At 38.1% G+C, this 25638-nt stretch overlaps 1 protein-coding gene across 1 annotated transcript in view; it reads right to left on the bottom strand.

The window, feature by feature from the left end:
• HSD17B4 (hydroxysteroid 17-beta dehydrogenase 4) overlaps positions 1-25638 on the bottom strand; it is a 223499-nt gene that overhangs the window by 38601 nt on the left and 159260 nt on the right. Inside the window, exon 17 of the mRNA XM_063454119.1 lies at positions 21856-21921. Coding sequence (XP_063310189.1) covers positions 21856-21921 — 66 coding nt within the window. The remainder of the gene's footprint in view (positions 1-21855; positions 21922-25638) is intronic.

Genomic DNA, 25638 nt, shown 5'->3' with positions numbered 1-25638 from the left:
ACAAACAAAAAAGAAACTGAACTATGTGTCTGTTGACAGTGCTAGCTTTTGAACCAAAAGAATTAAAAAAAAAAAAAATATATATATATATACATTTTAAGCTTTAACATTTTGCAACAAACTAGGAAAAAAAATCCTCCTCTTCACCAGAATGGCAGTCAGATCTCTCATTGGATCAAGAATTGGTTACCCCACATATTAATAATTATATACCTGAATATTATGTTTTCAAATAATTTAGTTGCTGTTTAAACATATGTACAGAGGCTGATGAAACCACCTGTTAAGGATAGAATTCCACATCCTAATGCTCTTTCTATAAATAATCCTTTCCTTTAGATTACATCTCCTTTATGCCAGTCGAAATGTGTGATCTTGTGCCATATGTATAGTCCTATTTATGAATAGGTAACTCTAAAGGAAGTGGTAACAAATGTTATACTATATTTGAGGGTAAAGTGATCAAAAAAATATATATAAAGTAAATAAATTAATCTGTTGAAGCTCCAATTTACTTTCAGCGTTACATATTATTCTGTAGAAATACATGGCTAATACAAACTGCATTCCACCTGCTAGATACAACAAAATAAATATTTAATTCCATCGGTGTTAGAAGTGTGAAGAGTATTGTGCTAACAGAACTAAAAAAAAAAATGGACTGCAATTGGTTAACTTTAAAAAAAAAAAATGCCTTTAGCATGAATGGTTTTAATTGTATGGAGGATGTCAACGTGTTACAAAGCAGGACTAGAGGGCATTATAGCATTGCTAAGGGCAAAGTAGAACAATTTCACCCTATGGGGCTCTAGTTACAAATGCAATAAGTATACAGACTTATTTATTTTCAAGTAATAATTAACATGTTCCCTATTTTATCACACATATGCCAACAAGCATGTTTCATTATAAACTCAAAGCAATTAACTCTGTTACACTGACTTCATATGCATAAGGAAAAGAAATGACTTGGACACTATAATCCCAAACAAGACCTTATATATATATATATATATATATATATATATATATATATAAAGCTTCTTTATTGATAGTATCTGAACACCTGTAGGAATATTTCAGGCAGGGGCGGGCTGGGATGGGGGGGCAAATGCCTCCCAGGCCGCCGTAAACCCAGGGCCGCCCGTATCCAGCAAAAAAAAAGGAAAAATATGAATCCTCTGCCTCCGGATGGGAACTCGGATTTTTCAACTTACTTCTCTCCCTGCAGTCAGTGGAGTCGTCCGGCCTCTTCCTGATGATGTCAGGAGGAGGGGGCGTGACTTCCACTGCTCTGCTCACAGGACCGCTGGGGAGTCTGGGAGAAGAGCAGAGGAAGTCACACCCCCTCCTCCTGACATCATCAGGAGAGGCCGACTTCACTGACTGCTGCTGCTGTATGCTGCTCCTGCTGCCCACCCCTTTGCCTAAGGTAAGACTCAGGGAGGAGGGGTTAGGGGGGCTAAGACTCATGGCGGGGGGGGGGGGGGGGGCTAAGACTCAGTGAGGGGGAGCTAAGACTCAAGGAGGGGAGGAATACACTTTATGGGTTTTTTTCCCACTCCTCAGCCCTGTCCCTGCCCCCTTTCCTCAGACCCTTACCCTTCCCCTCGGAGTAACGACTTCAATGAGATAAAGCCACTACAGTGTCCCTTTAACTGAAGCTAAACAAGATTCACTAGTTAGTCTGATAGCTGTATGATGATGCCTACATTTTAAAGGCCAATCTCAATACTTTGAGTCCTTCAAGTCACACAATGGCACTAGCTCTACAAAACTACACAACATACCGGTCTGGTAATGAGATACATACACACTATTGTGTTAAATTTTCAATTTTATGTTTAATTCTAATGCTCAAAATTATGTAATTGTAAACTGGCACTAAATAAGGTCTCTGGGTTGCACCCTACTGGCTATCAGAGAGCCGTGAAGGTGCCGTTCCTGATTACTGAAAGCCTCAGCACACACTGGTAAGCAATGTTCTCATAAGAAATATTGGATTAAATAATTCCCTTTGAGAATGGCACAGTGTTGGGACTGCCTCGCTCGAGCCCTGCCTCCCAATGCTTTTCTATGAAAAAAAACTGCATTGGCCATGAGATCGTCACTACTTATGAGCTGCCAAGGCTGTGAAGAGCTGAGGTGAGGAGATCCTTGCTGCTGTGTTAGATGTAAGCTAACACTTAAGGGGAAAGTGGGCCCGGGAAAATAAACAACACTTCAAAGCTATAAATAAATGTATAACACTCCAGGCAGGAAGTGACCTCTATTTTATAGTGCATTTTAAAGATATCTCATTAACACAAAATATGAGAATAAAACGAGGGGGGGAGGGGAGGAAGAGGGGGGAAACAGCTTTAAAGTTTCTGTTTTTAGTAAGCTCTGTCAAAAAACAAGTGGATCAGATGGCTCTCATTCTATTCAAAGGAGCTTGAACATTATCCAATTTATGAACATTAGGCATTCATGTAGTTAAACACTTGATACCCATTCCATCACGTGGGATAAATAAAACTAATAACAAAACAAAAAAAAGAAGATCATTTGCAATTGTGTATGCACTCAACAGTGTTTCCTGCCTAGCAGGGTAGTTAGGGTTTTGTAAAGCATGCGCACATTGCTTTACAAATGTTTGGATAGGTAGTTATAAGCAACTGTGTGCATGGTGACAAAAGCACATATCCTCCTTGCATCATAACACATCTGAAAGGAAAACAAGTTATGTGTCCTTTTAATGCCAAGTTGTTTGGTACACCATCCTACTGTCTCAACAACATGAGCTGGCTTAATGGTTATGTACTAGTTTTTTTCCAGGTATTAAACCCTTTAATATGTTACATTTGCTTCATACAGACCAATAAGTAAAACCTCTGCATTGTTTTGGCTGCAGTAAAAGGGATGGGCTTTAAGCATACCTACCAACATTGGGATGTATGCAATCAAGGCACTCTCTGCATGGTCCTAGTGCCTGCTCCACGACACAAGCAAATCTAATGTGTGTCCCCCAGATGTGAGACTCTTGGGAGGCATGTTGTAAGTGCCAAAAGAGCTTTAATGAGCCACAGTGATTATGGTACCAGAAGCACCACTTCAAGGCATCTTGGCAACACTAGCGTTTTTCTATACCCATGCTCTACGCCACTCACTTGGTGTCCCTAACTTCCCAAGTAGGCACCGAATCAGTATGACACCCTCAGGTACCTTTGTCATGCCAAGGGTGCATAATTCATTTTTGCACTATAGAATATTGCAATTTAATGTAATTTGTATAATGCATAGACGAACCGCCTGCCTGGTAGAGGTGGTATTGTCAATTTCAAAAGGGGTTATTTTGATTGTGTGATTGTGTGGGAGGTCAGAAGGTTTACAACTTAAATTCCTCTTTGAAGCTATGACCCAGACAGAGCTAATCTGTAAGGTGTGAGAAGTCACACATAAGTAGTCTGGAAGTCTGGTTTCAATATAGACTAACTTTCTAATTTGCCATATGTCTAGATTCCCTCTTAGATAGGGGGTCCTTTAATATGAAGACCATTAGCCTTCAAGAAAATCATGGTGTCCCGGTTTCATATCCCAAAAAGTAACCTTAATAATAACTCACAGACTAACAATCGTACTTTGTTTTATGCATATTTAGAATGAGGGAAAACAAATCTGATCGGTATCACCACATAAATCATTTGGAAGTAATTACAAAGTCCGCTATATTAGGTCACACGATGGAAAGGAAAAATATATAACAAATTAATAGATGTAATTATTTCTGTGTCAAGTACAAAAGAGGAGATAGAACAAAAAGTTTCTATTTGGATTGATGTGGGTCTGGAACACAAAGATGTGGCAACTTATTTTTTCTATAGGCACGCCTTATCTCCGCCTCTGGGCCAGGCTTGGTAACTTCATTTAACCCCTTAAGGACACAGGACATGTGTGACATGTCATGATTCCCTTTTATTCCAGAAGTTTGGTCCTTAAGGGGTTAAATCCACAGAGTATATATCCAATGATATTAAAATGTGTATTGTGCTTGCTTGGTGCCAAAATCAAATTTTGAGTGAGTCGCCATCTTCCTTGCCAGAGGGCAAACGTTTTACTTTGAAAACCTGAGTAAGTGAGTAAGTGATTAGGACTTTGTTATTTTATCCTTTTTATTTTTATCTGTTGTTGGTGTAACCAATTTGATTGTCATCTATATTTTTGTATGCACTGTGACTATTTTTTGCTCATAAAGAATCACGTTACCTGAAGAGACCAATTAATTTGAGTTTTGCAATTGCATAGATATTGTGCTAAATTGTATTTGGTGGGTATTTATTCTAAGTTACCTGGGGGACCAAGGCACCCCATTTATAACTTGTCTTTGTGGTGGCAGCGTTACAATAGTAATATTTATATTATTATGGTTAAGTGTGGGTGGTTTTAGGGGGATTTTTTAATTATTATTTCCGGTCTAGTGCAGACAAATAGTGAACTGTAACCCTTACACCACCAGAACTAAGTCACGCACACTCTTGAAGTAGGGTGCGTTTGTGACAACCTTTCCCAGGGTTTCTGACACCAGACACTGTAGCTCAGTCCCCTTTATTACACAATTAAGCAACAACCACTTTATAACATCACTGCATTATTGCCAACTCAGACTCTTTTCGGGAGCGTGACTATCAAGGCCTATAAATACCTGAGCTTTACATCTGTTTAATGCCCTGTTGTGGTTCCCATTCTAGTTATACAAAAGTGCGTTTTTAAATGTACATCCAATTCCTGGTTTTTAGATCTTGGCTTGTTTTGACTAAGTTCAATTCTGTATCCCTGCCCTTGGCTAGTTTGTTGATTCTGTGTACCTCTACACAGAAAAATACAATAGGAATAGGAATAGGAATGTCAAGAAACAAGCTTCAGCTTGTTTCTTGACATTCCTATTCCTTTTATTTTGCATGTTAAACCCGGCCACTGTAAGGTCCAGTAATGTGTATATCCTATCTACTCCTTGTCTTGTGTGACTTTATTCTACGCGTTGGGTTATACCTATCCTGCCAATCTTGCCCTAAATATTTTTGATAGCATAGAAATGTGTAAACCATTTTTGGAGGTTGAAATTAAAGAACTGAGGCTGTTTTCACGATATTCAATATAGTCTAACTAACCAAGGCCAAGTAAAAGTTAGTTACTTTTATTCTAATACAGACCTATTTATACATAAAATAGTTCATTGCTTTATAGAAAAACACTGATTCCTACTACTGAGTTCAGTTATTTTATTATTTATATAGCATTATCAGATTCCATAGCGCTGTACAATGGGTGGACTAACAGACATGTAATTGTAACCAGACAACTGGATGGGAACAGAGAGGTGGAGGGCCCTGCTCAATGAGCTTATATTCTAAAGGCAAGTAGAGAACAATTATATATTAAATGCAGGAAAAAAAAAAAAAAACAGTTGATGAAACTATGAAATTATGGAGAACATCTGGTATATAAAAGTACAAGAATACATAAAAATGCTGATTTGTACGAGTACTTTTCTTTATTTACGTAAAAGAAACAAATAAAGCTTGTGGCAACTGGTGAGAAGTATATAAAAACTGACATGATTCTCTGGCCCCTGAGGTTTATAAACCTCAAGAAACCTCTTGAACATGGAGGTGCAGATAGAAATAAAATGTATACATATTAGCTTTTTATAAAATAAAAATAATTATCTTTGTCACATCAGCCCACAAGGTTTATGAATATTTTAGTTTGCAAAGTGGCTATGGGATGGTAACAGAATATATCAATTTTTAATTTAGATCTTGCTGGCTTTGTACACATACAATATGTATCGAATACTTGAAGTTTACAAAAATGCTTAAAATGAGTTCAAAAATCTTTTGTGAGATATTTTAATTAAAGCTGGAGAATAAATAGACTAAAGAAACCTGCATGTGTATCACATTTTAAAATGTGGAAAAAAACGAAACTAAATTTAAAAAAAAAAAAGCTCACAGGATTTCATTTTTTTCTGTAATTTTTATATATTTAATTTTATATTTATCAGATTTTCATACATCCTTCATTTAATAAAGTTAATTGTGATTATCTTTATTCAATAGCTCTACAGAATATCACTATACTAACCAATACCTCACATACCTGTCTCTTGCCCTCTCCTAAAGGGCAATCCACCTTATTTGATTGCAAATTCCTGTCCTAATGTGTTTTACACCCCGCCTCCTATAGAATGTAAGCTCGATCGAGCAGGGTCCTCTTCAACCTATTGTTCCTGTAAGTTTATTTGTAATTGTACTATTTATAGTTAAATCCCCTCTCATAATATTGTAAAGCGCTACGGAATCTGTTGGCGCTATATAAATTGCAATAATAATAATAATAATAATATACAAACAGCAGGTTAAACTGCAGACAGAAAAGAATGTAACAACCAGAGGTTAATGTGAAATACTAGGGGATACATTTTACTGGTAGAATAGATGTTAATCTTCATGCATCACCAGTGATCAGAGGAAAGAACTAAATCAGAAGCCAACCTTATCTTATCTTACAGATTTTGTGGTAGATGCATAGAGACAGGAAAGCAAGGCTTCATAGACTAAAAAAGTATGAAAATGAGTAAAATCCAAATGATTATTCCCAGGATTGTAGAGAGGTGAAATGTGTATAACACACTGATAAACCAGATCTCTTCTGTATTAACAAGCATGGTATTTAATTAAATAAATGTCTGTAAAGGCAGTGGCCAAACCGTTTAAAAGAAACTGGCACTTGAAGACGGTGGCATACAAATACATTCAAGTCACACTCTTACAAACTAGCAATGGGTGGAATACAAGATCAGCTAACTTGAATTAGAGATATGGGTGTTTAACCCCTTCACAGAAAATAGAATGGATGTGGCCAAAAAGGATGAATTGCTCCAAAGAAAACATTGATAAAAGTACAAAAAGGAGACTAGGCTGGACAAATAAAAAGAATGTTTAAAAAGTGGGAATTGGTCTTCATGAGCGTATTTAAGTTAGAAATGAAATTTTATTAAAAAAATAAAAATTAATATATACACACACACACACACACGTTTAGAACTACTTCTGGAATGCATTAAAAGCATTGGAGAAATATACAATGCAATTCTCTCTCCTAGCTTACCCTTTGGAGTGAGTCCAACATGTTGTTTGATCATTTTTTTAAACTTCCTATTTAATTTTATTTATTTTGAGCGAATAATTATATATTCATATTGCAAATAGCCCAGATTTTTTTTTTTTTTTTTTTATTTGGTTTAGCAGCCATCTTTGTGCCATGACGCACAACAAATTTTGGTTATACAGAAGTTTACAGAAACATCGGTATCTCAGCCCAGGATGGTCCTAGTTCCTTGGACAAAAACAATCGCTGTAGACCGTAACAAGGTACATGTACATATATACATATTTTGCACACTCTTCTTCCTTATACTTAGCACTCTGGTACTAATTTAAAGGGTCACTATAGGGTCAGGAACACAAACATGTATTCCTGACCCTATAGGGGTAAAACCACCATCTAGCCTCACTGGGCCCCTCATGTCTCCATAAATATAGCAAAATCTTACTGTATTGAAGCCAGAAGCTGTAGATCTGCATGCTGTTTGCCTAAAAAAAAAACCAACAAGCAGTCTGCTGACATCATTAGAAGTGGTAGCCTGATCCAATCACAGTGCTTCCCCATAGGATTGGCTGAGGCTGACAAAGAGCCAGATTAGGGGCAGAGCCAGCATGATTCAAACACAACCCCCCAGCATCTCCTCATAGAGATGAATTTAATCAATTCATCTTTATGAGGAAAGTTCAGCGTCTGCATGCAGAGGGAGAAGACACTGAATGTTTGGAAGCATTTTAGGCAGACATGACCCATGGAGGATCTCTAACAGCCATCTGAGGAGTGGCCAGTGAAGTTATCACTAGGCTGTAATGTAAACACTGCATTTTCTCTGAAAAGACAGTGTTTACATCAAAAAGCCTGAAGGTAATGATTCTACTCACCAGAACAAATTCAATAAGCTGTAGTTGATCTGGTGACTATAGTGTCCCTTTAATGCTCTCCATTTTTAGGGTTGATTTACAATGGAAATGGTTCTAGAGTAAGTCCTAAAAATATTTTTTCAGGTATACCTAGATAAGTATAGTGTGTGCATGCAGAACATTTCAGGTTTGAGACTTGTCTTATTTTTTTAAAGGGATGAGACAATATAATTCCACCCTCTTAAAATGATTATCTCTCGTTGGGGACCAGATAGGAACCTGAAATATTCCCAGGTATATGTCCTCTATAGTAGCATTCTATTGTAAATTCTACTGCTTAAAGAGCTAAAGCATGTAGAAATCTGGGTTAAAGCCTACTTTAATAATTTGTTTTGAGAAATAAACCGATGTAATACCAAGCAAGCAGCTTTACAATTATTGGGTCACTTAAGATGGACTGACCCTAGTGGAAAGCCAATAGTAAGAGCAAGGTAGAGTCAGACATGCAGTATATAATGTGGTAAAGTGGTGATGTTTTTAGAGGTAGGTGATGTTTACAGAGAACTTTCACCTACATATTGTTACAAGTAATGTATCCATGAATAGTGATTGTACTTGATAATCTGGATTTATTCACTCAATATTTAAAATTCCAATACCGACTTTCTAAATTATATGTTTAGTGAATCTTAGTGTAAATCCTTTAAAAATATGAGTTTGTGTTTCTGCATAAGAAGTCCACGAAACTGCTGTAATGGAACTTGAGCTATGCTGATAATTTAAATGATTGGTCCACGACATCTTACACATGTGTCTTCCACACTCCCAGCTTGCCCCGCTAGTCTCTAATGAATGCTGTGGCCATGCTCATCTACTTGTCCTCCTACACCTCACATTTTCCTTACTCTGTCAATTCTTACATTGGCTTCCCATAAGATATAGTGCTTAATATAAAATACATCCTACCCTCCCCTTAGAATATAATCTCGTTTTAGCAGGGCCTTCAGTACCATATATTCCTGTATGTCTATCCTTGTCTTGTTGCAAATACGTATGTTGGTCCAGCCATTGTACAGCTTTTCACAATTTCTTTGCGCGTTATAAAATTATAATAATAATGATGTCTTTCATTTTACTTTATGATCAATACTGTGCACCAATCGCTGCATGATTCTAGTGACAGGCATTTACTGCTTCTCCCTTGCCGACAGAGCCTGCAAAGAGAAGCTTGTGTCTCCCCTCCATCCATCCTTTTCTGCAGCATATATCCAATATCCCATTCTCAATTTTTTTTTTGCCACCTGCCCTCCTCTTGCTCACCCCCCCTTTGCCCTCCACACAATTTCAAAGGCATCACAAGGGAGCATACTGAGCAGTGCAGAGAGCGTTGTGGAGAACTGAATTAAGAAAATAACTATTTATTTTAAAAAGATGTTTCTGGTGGTTTTAAGGAGTAGAGACCTGAAGAATGATGCCCGTAAAGGCTTTATTTTAACAGGAAAAAAAGACTTTAGATTACCCTTTAAAATGTGCACGCTTTGTTTAATGATATTGGAAGGGAGAGGAGACAGAGAGCAGGCTGTGGGCAGGCAATGATTTTGTGTTGGAAAAAAGTCCAGGAAGATTGTGAGGATATGGTCACAAGCTCCCTGCACTGCATACCTCCCAACACTGAAGTAGTAATTCTCATAGAGAATCACTTGCTTCCTGATGACTGGATGTCAGCAAGCCTCCAATACAGAAGCTGGTTGAATCTGCAGCTGGATATCATGTGACTACCTATGAAGCCTTCAGTCAGAAGAAAATTATATCTGCTTTAAAAAAAAAAAAAAAAAAAAAAACATAAAAGGGGATTGAGGTTCAGTCCATTTATTAAGGATTTCTAATATTAAATATTTAATTGTTAGGTATTCTATATATATATATATATATATATATATATTATTTTATTTTCTCTTTTGAAATGTAGATTAACGACATACACAGATTCACACATTTAAAGTAACATTGTGTAACTATATACAAGTGCCTTGTTGTGTTAAAAACACAACAACTGAAAACGTTCCAAAGAAATAACGGAGTAAAAAATAAATAGTAATATATAAAGGAAAAGCTGGGAAAAAAAATTAGCTTTCAACAAATCTCAAAAATGAATCCTTCTAGAGGTATGAGACAGAAACAACAGTCTACCAATGACCAGATGAGTTATAATAGAGCCTTACTTAACCCCTTAAGGACACATGACATGTGTGACACGTCATGATTCCCTTTTATTCCAGAAGTTTGGTCCTTAAGGGGTTAAAGGAACAATACAGCATTGGGAATAGAATGTGTATTCTTAATGCTATAGTGCCCTGGTGGCAGTTTAAGTCCCAGGCTCCCACCAGTAGAGTATAAGAAAGGTGATGTTACTTACTTTTCAACCCTCGCAGCGCAGTCTGCATGCTGCCGTCTTGCCTCCTTGGCTGAAATCATAGAGATCGATGATTTCAACCAATCCAATGCATACCCCCATGGGAAAGCATTGGGAGGCTAGTGTGAATGCCAATTCAAAGGAAGCACCTCTAGTAATTGTGTGACGGCCACCGTAGGCATTTAAACTCTGCAAATTATGAATAAACAATACAAAGAAATTTGACATTTCTGATGTCCAAATATTTTGATACACACATACACATATGAATCTATATCTGTAGAAGTGAATGGGGGAAAAAAAAATTATAAAAACTATATGAAAACTTAATGAAGTCACTAGTTCATTCATACAGTCATTTGAAACGAAAAATATATGAGCATGACCATGACGCAAGGAAAAGGTTCAAACAAGCACTGAATCTTCCTGTGAAAAACTAAAAAAGTAAATTGATTATGGGCATGATTGAAGCCATTTGTAATGTGGTTTGATTGTTCTCCAATTAATAATGCAAACTGTCAAGTCATATTTCTTAACAATTTAGGAACTCAGCCAGATGAAAAAGGAGGGTGAAAGACTTTGTGTCTGAGTCAATTTTCAGTTTTGCCTGCAGACCTAAGAAAAGGCCACTTGCAAAACTACCAGACAAGTAAGCTGGCTACCACTCTTGATGCCCACAAGAGACAAATAAATGTCTAATCAGAAGAATCTCACACTTTCTACACAAATCACCAAACATTACTGCACTTTACTTAACTTCTCACTGTGTATAAAAGAGACACAGGCTTTTCTCAATGAGACAACAGCCTTAAGGAACAAAAATCGGACTAATGAGAATCTATAGAAGCTACCTTGTACAACTTTGCACACTCAAATAACTGCATTTTGTTCATATTCAAGATTTATAAACTCAGACAATTGTAGACCATATACAAATCTTGCACTTTGCTAAAAAAGTTATATTACATAATTTCCATCCTTTATATTACATACAGCTCTCTTCTTACTTGATAAAGGTCCTCATTAACTAATAGATTGGAAAGTTCTACCAAACATCCTACAAAAGCATCTCTCTCTGCTGCTTACTAAATTTTCTGAAATGTTATTGACCTCTCCGTAGAGGGGCCTGGCGACCCAGATTTTTCTGAACCTACCACAATGCGCTTAATATCAGTCATGCAGAACACAAATACCTGTATATCCTCCTCTTTTTGGGGCATGTCATTCAGAATTTTGCAGGCAGTAAATGTAACCTGACTGACGCGGTATTGACTGCACTCCATGAATGGTTTTCTGATGTAACACTGGTTTTCTTTAATGAAGATATTGGAAGGTTTACTTGTTGAATAAAATATAAATTGGGAAATATTTACCCAGAAAAATATACTAGTTAGAAATTGATAGAAAGTAGTTAGAAAATGATAAGAAATTATGATTTATGAGATGTGTTTATTTAAAAAAAAAAAAAAAAAAGACAAATAAAGAAGACATCTGAAGTTTAAAGATGACATGAGAACTCCCATCAGTATGAGAAATTTAAATTTGACAGAACATTACTTTGTTCCCACTCTATTAACAAAATTACCATTACATACACTAACAGAGTATTATGGGCATTTATGGTTTTACTCCAGAATGAAGAAACAAAATACAGCATGTATTTCCCATTCAGAAACCAAGTAGTTAAAGTCTGACCATATAAATACCATATATTTGTTACCATTGTTTCCTTTTTTTTTTTATAAATATAACAAGGATTGTTCAGACAGCAAAACCATAATACAATACATAAACTAAAGTAGAACATAAGATAAAATAAGATAAAAATAAGATATATATAAAAAAAAAATATTATACAGGGAAATTGTGATTTATGTAGAGGTCAGTGGCTAAAAGGAACATTTGCGGATCCTACATAAACATAAGACTAAAATGTTGTAAAGCTTTTTTAAGGTAAACCGAAAGAATAAAATAATTAACTTGAAACTGCAGCTAGAAAGTTGCCTTATTTAACCTCGCTCAATGCTTGGAGGATTTGATGGCATTATGAAAGCCACCAGGACATCATTAAGATGGGATCTTGAATTCTAAAGCATCATGTTAAGAGTTCAGCAACTGTAAATATTTAACACACTAGTTTGCGTGGGCTTCACAGTAAAAGGGCATGCAGGTTTAATCAAATAAATTAGCTGTATAAGTAGAAAGGAGAAATAAAATGGGAAAAGAATACATCTCCATAAAAGTAAAAAGAACAATAAATAACTTAACTCTTTATCTCAAACAAGATAGATGAAATGGCCCTAAAAAGTTAATAATGCACACACAACATGCCATGTTATACAAATGTAGCACTATGAAAATTATAGCTTAAAGGGACACTCATCTCATTTTATTAATTATAGTGCTTGGTGTTCCCTGGCACTGTACCTCTATTCAGTGTTAATCCATTTTCAAGCAGTTTCAAACTTAATGAGATTCCCTGGGTTCCCTACTTGAGATGTGGCTAAAGCAGCGATTACACACTTCCTGTAGCCATAATGATTCATACCTGCAAAGGGCACTGTGAGACACTCAGCCGCTAATAGCTGCTCAGGCAAATTCTTCATCCTTAGCCCAAGCTATACAAAAAGGATGCTCTGCTGGCGAGTCTTGTTTAGCATTAAATCATTAAGAATGCTTTAATGCTGAATGGAAGGAAAGCCCTATGGACACCAGACACTATGATCACTACAATGAGATGACGCACCTTTGTCTACAATGTACCCTACAATGTACAACCTTGTCGGCCATATTTGTTGAGGCGGAACTGCTCAGAAAACGCTCCATATAAGGAGAAGGGGATGGGTTTGTGTTAGAACTGTCACCTGTTAATTGTTTTTACCAATTGTTTTTATTCATTGTGAATGGTATTTAAGAGCACTTGCTCATATGCTGTGCTACATGCACCCGAGGAAGACCTACTCTGCAAGGTCGAAACACGTTGTGCTTTATTTTTTAGGTTGTTTAATAAAAGTACTTGGTTTACATCTACCTGGCTCCTGATTTACCATACAGAGGAATTTCTATACCTTCTGGGGGACCTGACTACACATCTCTATACCTGCATCTGATTGATGTACCTGCCGTTACAGTTAAAAGCCGACTTATTTGGGCTCTATATATTGTGTGTTCCAAGTTTTTGATCTTATTTGTTTGTATATACATATTGCCCTATGATGGCTTTTTTTTTTTATTCTTTATTTTTGTTGTGCAGAGGTGAACAAACAGTTATATCATGCCACAACAGCAGTTGACACAAGCAACGTAATACATGGCTTACTTATGATATGGTTTTCAGATTAAACTTGCACAGTTTTTTAAAGGTGTAGTGTGAAACGAGGGAAAACATTGCACATTTATACATTATGTAGTTAGCAGAGTAACTTAGTGTCAGTCGCTGCTGTTCAGTATGCTATGAACACAATATAATAATAGATCTTTAGCTAAGTAGGCTATTAGAGGTACTCATTACTGTACATCAATCTAAGTTTTGCCAAAGTTAATTATCAACGTTGTGGGGCCTGTGAAGCAGAATGTTCGGTGAACAGTGATACTTATTTTCCTGTTTGTGTTTTCTTGTTATCGTGCAGGCATTAACAACCAGCTCATGTTGTTACGACAGCAGTCACCATAACATTATCATCATACAGTTCTTACCATGGCAGGTAGAGGATTCTCATACTTTTATAGTAAGGAGCGGAGTAATCGCTTAGTCGGCATGAGTAAAAAAAAAATATGATGGCTTTTTATGTGTACAGCACCTAGGTATCTTATACCAAAACCAAGAAAAGCATCTACCATTGTGTGCGCGATCACCTTATCCCCAGTTCTATTTTATGTATGTAAATGTTGTTTTGTTTTTTTTTTAGCGGCACTGGGTTTTATTTCTTAAATTTTACAGGATTTTAGCGCCACATTTTCATTTTCTTTGTTTCTCTAATGTACCCTGTATTAGTGAGGAAGAAAAGAGGCTATGCATGTGTCACTGTTTGAATTCTTGCTTTATTGAATACCCCTGTTTGTGTTTTTGTCAACTTACTTAAAGTAAATTCAGGCAGTATTTCAAAATTTTAAAAGATGATTTGGAATAATTTTCCAAGTCAGCTTTTGCTTACCATTTGGCTAATTCGGCAGTCAAATCAAAATTCACTTTGAATTCCTACTTTAGTGAATAACCCTGAAAGTCTTAAACAAGTTTACAGTGCTTAAATGTGTTGAAAATGGGCAAACATTAACAGAGTTATTCACTAAATTGAGAATTTGCACGAATTCAATGTGAATTTCAAACCTAAGGCCTAAATAGCCAAATTAAAAAAAAAATTGACTTGGAAAATCTTCCCAATTCGGATATTTTGGACTTAATTTTACTATACCCTTTGAGCGAGTAACCTTGAAAATATAATATAAAACAGGGGTGCCCAAAAGGTAGAACCTTTTATACAAGTACAACTCCCATGATGCTTTGCATGCCTTTAGATTGACAAAGCATCATGGAAGCTGTAGTTTTAAAACATCTTGGGATCTACCTTTTGGGCACTCAAAAGGTAAATCCCATAAAATAGGCTATAGTGGTCATAAGAAGGCAGTTAGGAAAGACAAGTGATTTCCCTCCTTAGGACAAAGGGTAGTGTTTAATTTTGTTAAAATCAAAGCCAATAAGCACACCTGTATTAAATCTAAACCTATTAAAGCACTCTTATGCGTACATTATCCAGAGTGTTACTGAATGCCTAATATGCATGCATTTTACTTACTGCTGTCATCATTGGTATGGAGCGTGCTACTTAAAAAGGTACACATTATAGCATATATACAATTATAACAGATAGGGAGCTAATGAACTCAGGTTCACATGCACTTGTATACTATAAGTGAAAATAGTGCAATCAAATGAGGCACTTATTGACTTCAAGTGCCAGTACAATACTTGGCAGGGGAAAAATACATAAACAATACTTTGGGCTCTTTAGCCACATCCTGCCTCTTGAGAGGGGAAATGAATGATTCATCAATCTTGTATGTGCAATCAGAAACATCCTTGAATCATCTGTCAAAATGTTTTACATTATATAAAATGTAAATCCTCAAGCTACAGTAACAGATCTTATGAGAGGAGGAGAGGAGATTTTTGAGAATGTGACATATTTTGAAATGTATCTCTTAAAACATGCAGCAACATTGACTTATTACACGTAAATATTGCATTAAGCAAGCACAGAAATATTTATCTACCGTATTTGCATGGACATGTGTATCAACAGACAGAAGTCTACGTGATGAATTTTAACTCACTATAAATATCATAGAAGCGCTTGATTAAACTGTTGAGCATGCTCTGAGCCAGTGAGGGGATGGACACAGGTAGGGAAATTAGATTTAATAATGAAAAGTAAAAGGTAAGTCTATAGGTAGACGGAGATGGTGGGGACAACATAAATTAAAGCAGGGAAGGAGAAAGGGGAGTCAAATGCTACCCCTTGCAGGCACTTCCTGTAAGTGAAAAGCTAATTATGCCCATGGGCCAGATTAAAAGCCCATGGGCCTGGTGCAGAAAACACTAAAACAGTCATATCTCCCAAGGGTCATGCATCTAGTGAAGGTAGTGATGGAGGGAAACTCACAGGATGCATCTATAAGAAAACACATACCCTACGCTAATCTCTCACTTTCATCTCTCAAGTAAATTCATACTAAGGATCGACCGATTATCGGTCTGGCCGATATTATTGACCGATATTCTGTATTTTTAGCAATATTGGTATCGGCCAATAAAGATACCGATATTGCCGATAATGCTGACCAGGGGCGCCACCAGGGTCCTGGGGGGCCCGCAGCGGACCTGAGGGGCCCAGCACCCTCTTACTTACCTTCCCAGCAGCTCCCTTCAGCTCCCCTGTCTCACTCTATCGAGTCCCGAGGCCGTCAGAGCGTTGCCACGGGTTAACATAACAATGCTCCGCGCAGTACCCAGGCAGCGAGAGATAGACAGTGGTGCTGCTGGAAAGGGAAGCAAGAGTGTGCTGGGCCCCCCTGAAGGCTGAAGGGGTTAAAACAAACACTTACCTTTCTCCAGCGCCGGGCTCCCTCGGCGCTGGGGAACTCTCCTCCTCCTACCGACATCAGCGCCGAATGCGCATGCGCGTCAAGAGCCGCGCACGCATTCAAACCGCCCGTAGGAAAGCATTTCTCAATGCTTCCTATGGATGTCCAGCGTCTTCTCCCTGTGATTTTCACAGTGAGAAGCGCGGAAGCGCCTCTTGCTGCTGTCAGTGAGACAGCCACTAGAGGCTGGATTAACCCTCAGTGAAACAGCAGTTTCTCTGAAATGTTTTTAGCTGCAGGGTTAATACTAGAGGGACCAGGCACCCAGACCACTTCATTGAGCTGAAGTGGTCTGGGTGCCTATAGAGGTCCTTTAAGTTTCCAGACTTAAGCAAGAGCATGTGAATCAGCCCCTGTATTAATTTGGCCCGGATTATGTCTGTTGCCAGTGCACAGTGTGAGCTAAAGACGGCCATATTTTTTTACACAGAATTTACATTTGGCAGTACAAACAGAGTGTAACTAGCTCAAAACCAAAGGCAAAAATGGTCATGGTTGCTGTAGTAACCATTTACATTTATGATTCCACAGATGCAGGGCTAAATATTACAATGCCAAGCTAAATGAAAGAAAGTAAACCTTTATGACTAAATGGTTTTACATAAATTTCTATTTATGCAATTAAATAACGTGTCAAATAAAATTACAGCATTATAGAATGTGAATCAGCCTTGATTGTCGCAACACAGTCAATTATAGAAAACGTTGGCGTTGATGCATGGCCATTTTGGAAGAGGGCAAGGCTGCAAAAGGATGTGTGGCCATCATGGGAAGGTCGGATATCTCTGAACTGGATGTACCACCATGTTGGAGGTGGCGAAAAGCCACAAGAAACAGACCATATATGGTAACGGGCGTTGGTTCATGACAATTAACACGCCTGGACTAAATAAGAACATTAGGAGGGGATATATATATATATATATATATATATGGATGGATGGACTGACATTGTATTAACATATGCACCTGAGGAAGACCCTGAGTTTGGTCAAAACATGTTGTGCAAGTATCTTTATAGTTTGACTTTGTTTTATGTGCAATAAAGAGTTTTTAATTTCATCTGGTTCCGGTCTACTTTTTAAAGGAATATTGCTGCTTTCCTGGCACTTGCAGTATTCTACCCTGCAACAACCTGAGATCGATGAAATGCCTGTACAGTCTAGACTCTAGAGCCAACTTCTAACTGGCTCTTTAATTTGTGAGTGTTCCAAGTTATCTCACCATTCTGATTTGTGTTTATATACTATACCATGATATTTTTATCTTTCATATTATGTAGGTTTTAATTACCATTACAAACTGCAAGGTTTTTAACCAGTGTGAGCACCACACCTTGTTCCCTATATAGAAAATTAACTGTATATATGTCCAATGCATGCCTTCGAATGGTTGTTATACAACACCAATTTTCAAAACTATATATTGTAGGGTTTAAATCAGGCATATTGTCCTTAATCTCAACAATACTCAGCGAAACAAATCTAGTCTACGATGATGTTTCTGCCATGTAAGCAAAAGTTATAGCCCCATTGATCCATATGATGAAAGAAATTAGTGACTTATACAAAAGTGTGAAAAATATGTTATAATCTTAACTCCTTGTAAGATTTGTATTAATTTTAAAAAATGCAGTCCATTCATTGAGCTGGCAAAAAGTGTTCTTTTGGAGCATGCTAGTATAATATTTCAGGAGTCACAAGTATAGGCAAATTACACTCATCTAACACTTGTAATTAAATTGTATTAACTAAACAAGACATGAGTAGTGGTCAAATGGTTGTAATATAGTAATGTGCAAAAACAGATTTTACCAATACATTGATTTTCCAGCATCCGTTAAAAATTTGAAAGCGTTACGTACATTTTTCCTTATTTTTTTAGCCCCAGGTTACAACATATGTTAAAATAGAAATGAAAAAAAGGAAGAAAGGAAATTAATTTAAAACCTTTCCCTGGTGTAATGAAATGATCCTTGTAACACACAGAGCATAAATGACATCACTGAATCTGACAGCTGGGACACTGATGCAGAAGACTGAACATGGCAGCATACAGAGGAAAAATATGATATCCATTACTTAGGATGATAGAGCTGGAGGCTTTTTATATGAGGTCTTTTCTGTGCAATAATAACCACTGCTACATGAAAATATTTAAATTGCAATTCTCCTCATAGGGACAATGGCATTCATAAAAACAAATTACAGATTCCATATTACTTGTGTGTAAAATAAAAAGAGAGGCTGGTGGGAAATCAACAGAGAGAGAAAGGCGGAGGACAAAATGGCAAGGAGGCAGGAAGAGAACAGAGAAACGTGGAATAACTAGGTGAAAATGATGGAGGACATTATAAAAATGCACAATAGTTTACTTTACAGAGGTATAACTAGGAGCAACGAATCACAAAAAAATGTGAGTAGCCAACATGAGGATATGTATTTTGAGGAGGCAAAAGTATGGAGGGAAGCTTGATCTTATTTTGCTACTGTTATACTCCCAGGTGTCATGTAGTACATATGAATATGTTATAAAATCTGGAATGATAAAAAGTGTATATCATAGCGTAACACAGTAAGATAATGATAATAAAATGTGGAGTAAGTAATGCACTCACAAACAAAAGTGTAAATCAGGCCTCTCACCCCCCTGGGGTATATGCAGTATGGGACTTGATAGTAGATCCAGATATTGGAGTGTCTTCAGAGATATGGGAAAAAAAAGGACCATACATAGTGAAAGTACGTAAAAAAATATCAAAAGAGAATTTATTGGTTACACTTACAGACATAAAGTGGTAGTAAGCATGTCTCCACTCTCAGTGGAACTGGAAGGCAGAGTAGTAGATACCAGACACAGATCCAATCAGGGTAGCAGAGTACAGGAACAATAAAAGGACTATAAAACAAATAAAATCAAGAAACAGTCCGAAAAAGTTCAATATCCAACGCGTTTCGTCCGTGGTAAATGGAGGACTTCTTCAGGGATATGAGTAGATTCGAGTATGTGGGAACTTTTATATCCAATTCAATCTTCCTTGATGCCGTTCACCGGCAGCGTGTGTTCCACACTGGAACGCAGAATAGTACTTCCTGTGACGTCCATCCGTCTGAATTGCGCATGCGTGATCGGGGAAAGAGTTCTAAACATATTGAAAGAACCAGTACCTAAATGCGTATGCGTAGGAATCTAAATGATAGAGAAAAATATATACACCTGGCGGAATGTCGCCAAAGAGATTAATAAAGAATAAAGACCAACGAAAAAATATATGTAGATTTCCATGGCATATTGTTGATATCTTGCAAAATATGCCTGGTATCTCCAATATAGGAATCACTCAATGGGACATAAGGTTGTAAAAAAAAAAGTCGATATACTCGGACAAATTGCATGACAAAGAGGAAATACCACTAACTATAGGGCGGCCAGGAGGTTTATGGAGATTCTTATGGATCTTGGGCAAAAAATAAAAGGTGGCGGTTTTACATTTAGGGTTGGAGCCTTTTTAGGTCACTATTAATGTACCTTGGGATTGTGGTTATTGTTTACACTGGCTGGTCAACCCTGTTCCATATTCCCATACTATGACTTTCAACATATTATTTGTATGGGTTATTTTATGCTCTGTACTATGTCATTTTAGGAGCATTGTATTGGATCTATACACCAATGTGGTGATTGGCATTGTGGCATCCATTTGGGGCATTGGGATCTCCATGCCCCATCTGTCTGCCCTTTTGCTTACCCATATTCTTGTATACTACTAGTATATATTTTTATTGTTTTCAATAATTGTATCTCGTGGCGATTATTTGCCATTTTTTCGTTGGTCTTTATTCTTTATTAATCTTTTTGGCGACATTCCGCCAGGTGTATATATTTTTCTCTATCATTTAGATTCCTACGCATGCGCATTTAGGTACTGGTTCTTTCAATATGTTTAGAACTCTTTCCCCGATCACGCATGCGCAATTCAGACGGATGGACGTCACAGGAAGTACTATTCTGCGTTCCAGTGTGGAACACACGCTGCCGGTGAACGGCATCAAGGAAGATTGAATTGGATATAAAAGTTCCCACATACTCGAATCTACTCATATCCCTGAAGAAGTCCTCCATTTACCACGGACGAAACGCGTTGGATATTGAACTTTTTCGGACTGTTTCTTGATTTTATTTGTTTTATAGTCCTTTTATTGTTCCTGTACTCTGCTACTCCGATTGGATCTGTGTCTGGTATCTACTACTCTGCCTTCCAGTTCCACTGAGAGTGGAGACATGCTTACTACCACTTTATGTCTGTAAGTGTAACCAATAAATTCTCTTTTGATATTTTTTTACGTACTTTCACTATGTATGGTCCTTTTTTTTCCCATATCTCTGAAGACACTCTAATATCTGGATCTACTATCAAGTCCCATACTGCATATACCCCAGGGGGGTGAGAGGCCTGATTTACACTTTTGTTTGTGAGTGCATTACTTACTCCACATTTTATTATCATTATCTTACTGTGTTACGCTATGATATACACTTTTTATCATTCCAGATTTTATAACAATTTTGGATATATTCCTCAGGTTGTATCTTATAATTTTTGTGAAGGTGGTTTCCACTTTATTGCTTTCTGTTTTCTACTTTTGGTGTTTAGTGAGGTTCACCTGGAACCACTTTCAATTTAGCAGCTTTATTGCTTATGGTTAGTGGGTATACTACTGTCTTGTCATGTAGTACATGCCTGCCTCAATGCTCACAGATGAATTATGAGGAGAGTTGTGTGTCGCATAAGTCACGTGTGGTAGATTAATAAGTATTACTGATATCATGTATTTCATGGGAAATTACATTGCTATATTTTTACAATATCACAAAAGATCAGAAGAGCCCACAGTGCTGGGTGATGCAGAGAAGTGTAAAATGGTTAAAAAAATAAATAAAACCGGTTGGAATCCCGATCATGGGATGGTACAAGGGGTCCTGGTACCCCCATCAACCCACCCCCCCCCCCCCCAAAAAAAGTCACATGAAATGAATCTTCCACTCTCCCAACCCCCTCGCAATAAAAAAATAAAAAATAAATAAAAAAAGTCACTGTTTTCATTATATTATTTCAGTACACATGGCTTAGATTCAGATAAAACTTGGCTATTGTAGTGTAATTGCTAAAATATACAATAAACAAATGTAATATGGCAATTTAAATGAAGATTTAGGTAAACAGAAACAAACAAAACAACACTTCATGACTATTAAGAAGTGTGGTTAGGTCAATTTTCTTGAAAAATGCAAAATTACCTGGTCCACGTTGGTCGAATCTTCCACTACTACATCTGGTGGACGATTTGGTGGATTTGCGGTTACCTAAAATAATTTAACACTTTTTAATAAACATATAAAAGCCTCTGTAAGCAAATTATTCAGCACCAATATTATTCAATTTACAACTGCAAATTAAAGGCAACAAAACACTTTGACAATAAACCAGATTTTTAATGAGGGTTGAATAATTTTCATTACAACTGTTTGTGTGTGTATGTATATATATATATATATATATATATATATATATATAAATAATCAAGATAGCACTCACAGGACTTGAATAAATATAAAACGTAACTTTTAATCTTCCAAATCAAAAAATCGTCTGGAGTCCTGATGAAAGTCTGTGTGTAACAGACTGAAATGTCGATTTTTTTGATTTGGAAGATTAAAAGTTAAGTTTTATATTTATTCAAGTCCTGTAAGTGCTACCTTGATTATCCATTCTTGTATTTTCGCCTGACAAGCACCGGGCAAGAATATTGATTTTTGTATGGACTGCAGGATTATTTTTTCCTTGATATATTATATATATTATATATATATATTTGTAGTCGGGGACAAAAGCCGTATAAGTTAGATATATGAGCAAGTCGGTTGTGGTGTGCCGAAACCGACGTATCGGGTAGGCCTGTAATAAAAGAGGGCCCACCTGTAATAGTAATATGTATAAGGGGAGAGGTGGGAGGGATGAACCAGGCAGCATCAGCCCTGTGGTGTAGGGGGCCTGAGTTTAAATAGCCGGGTAACCCCTCCCACAACTTCAGGCTACGCCTTCCAAATTGTAGTCGGGGACAAAAGCCGTATAAGTTAGATATATGAGCAAGTCGGTTGTGGTGTGCCGAAACCGACGTATCGGGTAGGCCTGTAATAAAAGAGGGCCCACCTGTAATAGTAATATGTATAAGGGGAGAGGTGGGAGGGATGAACCAGGCAGCATCAGCCCTGTGGTGTAGGGGGCCTGAGTTTAAATAGCCGGGTAACCCCTCCCACAACTTCAGGCTACGCCTTCCAAATTGTAGTCGGGGACAAAAGCCGTATAAGTTAGATATATGAGCAAGTCGGTTGTGGTGTGCCGAAACCGACGTATCGGGTAGGCCTGTAATAAAAGAGGGCCCACCTGTAATAGTAATATGTATAAGGGGAGAGGTGGGAGGGATGAACCAGGCAGCATCAGCCCTGTGGTGTAGGGGGCCTGAGTTTAAATAGCCGGGTAACCCCTCCCACAACTTCAGGCTACGCCTTCCAAATTGTAGTCGGGGACAAAAGCCGTATAAGTTAGATATATGAGCAAGTCGGTTGTGGTGTGCCGAAACCGACGTATCGGGTAGGCCTGTAATAAAAGAGGGCAAAAAGTTGAAGATACCTTATTACACATCTTTACGTTGCAAGATTCGTAAAGGCTTGTCCTAATCAACTCTAGCTCTGGTTGTGGTATGTATCAATTAATATACTGTGGATTTCCAGCGTCCTAATGTTTATGGTGTGAGCAGGGACATTTGTCTGGAAGCAGCTGATGCTGTCCTGATTCTGTAGTTAAATAGGGGCATATTGAGATTTGGTCCAGTGAGTGATAACCTGTAAAGGTCTGACATTTTGACCGGCACCTTATTGTCCGTAGGATAGTCCTTATGTCCCTACGTACTACATATGGTAAGAGGATGTGAACTGTTTGGTACTAGGATAGGCACTTAAGATATGGTGTTGTATTCCAGCCAGGTAAGTTTTGTAGTGTTAAGAGAGATTTGTAAAATTGTGTGGGCAAAAAGGAGAGGAGTGTCGCAATGGCGACTAGTGAACAAATTTCGGTATTATGGTAATCGGTGGTAAACTTGTTGTAAAGGTGAAATCTCTATTGTATGCTCGTGATGTAAAATCAGAAAGGGCAGCTCAATCCAGAAATCTGCCAAATGCCATGAGGCGAGTTAGTGCAGGATTAAGCCATGGAATGTGGGTATAGCCAGCTGCTTTATTGTCAGAGAAGCACTTAACAGGTTCCCCTATCCACTCATACCTCCCCAGGCATTGTAGGCGGCCACTATGGGGTAGATTGCAAAGAAATATTGAGGAGGAATAGAAAGATTTTTTTTTTTCTTCAAGAGTCTCAAGTGGCCAGGCATCTCAGAACCAAAAGTCACCAAATTGGCTCTGAAATCAGTGTGTGCGGACGCATTGGTCCATGTAACTGGGAAATAATGAGAAATGGCGGGAATAACCTGGCCTCCTATTCCAGTGTGGTATGAACCTGAGCCATATGTGTAGGTCTGCTTACAACTAGTGCCAGAAAGCAACTGTCGGTGGGAAGAAGACTAAGCGGTCGGGAAATAAATGTGCAGAATAATTCTCATGTGCCCAGTAGGACTGTGGATCTATTCCCACCCCCCCCCCCCCCCCACCCCTGCGTGTTCTTCAGAATAGAAGGTTCCCCGGACTCCGATGAGCTGTTCCTTCTCTGTAGGTGGACATGTTTTGTAGCGTACTAGTGTCAAGATAAATGCCTAAGAAGGTCAGTTTGTGGAAGTGGAACCCCTAGTGATGAAAAGTGCCATCGTCTTGTGAATACTAACCAGAGCGGAGTGAGGGCATTATATCGCGAGGAAGTTATCTATGATAACGGGTGACTGCAGGACATTCGCTAATATTGAGTGTTAGTCACCATAGTGTGTTAGCAAATAAGACAAACAGCTTGGGGTTACTCTTTGCTCTAAAAGTTACACGTGTGGGAAAGTCATGACAACCCCTCTATAAAATGCCACGAACATGCCCTCGGGATGGCTGAATAGGTAGAAGCTTGGAGGCATAGGAAATGTCTGTCTTGCCCATCCAAGCTCCGGTCAACCCCTTTGGCATAGTGCTGGGAGAATTCCTTAGAGGAAATCAATGAGTTGAGGCTAGGGGTGGGTAATTAATATGGTTGTCAGATACCTTCTTAAGCAACGTGATTGTGTTGCGGGGTCTATTAATGCAGACTGAAGGTTCTGACACTCGTGAATACCTGACAGGAGTGTGACCAGACCTGTGTGGAACTGGTGTGTGGAAACCTTGATGTAGAAGTCGACTGAGTGACGGAAAGGGTGTGCTTAGAGGTAAAACTCCAGGTTGTCGATGCAAACCTTCTCTATGGTGAGGAGAAGTAGAGCCACTTACGTCACGAAAGTTTGAAGGCTAGGATGAATTCTGGGATAGTGAGTTTCTGATTGAGTCTGGGATTCTGGGGTATAGAACGACGTGCAGATCATTGTAGTAGTAAGACTTGTACTCTAAGACATTGTGGGAGGCAATCAGTAAGGAGACTAAAATGAACATTTCCAGATGTCTTTGTGTATGGTCAGGGACACAAAGTATGAGGTAGTAATAATGTAAACCGATGTGCTAGGGGATTTGAAAGGATAACATAACCATGAGAGGGATTTGGGAGTCCTGTGGCTGGGATGTGCGTCAGTGCCTGTGGAGATTCCAGTCTCTGTAGTCCATCGTTGATGTTATGTATGGAGGCAAGTAGAGTGGATATCAACTGTTTGACTTCATGTGATTTGGCCTAGTGGGCAGGGGCCACTGAAAGGTGTGGCAAGAACGTTGGCCTCTTGGGGACTGTAAAAAGCGTCAATATAAGAGGCCATGCTGGGTGAGGCCCTAACTCGTAACCTGGAGAGGTTGATGTGAGGCGTTAGCTATGTGTTGGGCCGAGGGGCGTGTACCTCCATATGCGGATGAAGATGGGTGTTGGCCTCACGGAACTGATAATGATGAGGCTAG

The sequence above is a fragment of the Pelobates fuscus genome, chromosome 5 (genome assembly GCF_036172605.1).
Source record: "Pelobates fuscus isolate aPelFus1 chromosome 5, aPelFus1.pri, whole genome shotgun sequence".
NCBI lineage: Eukaryota > Metazoa > Chordata > Amphibia > Anura > Pelobatidae > Pelobates > Pelobates fuscus.
Note: the sequence above shows the minus strand (reverse complement) of the source record. Positions and strands in the feature narration are given on the sequence as shown.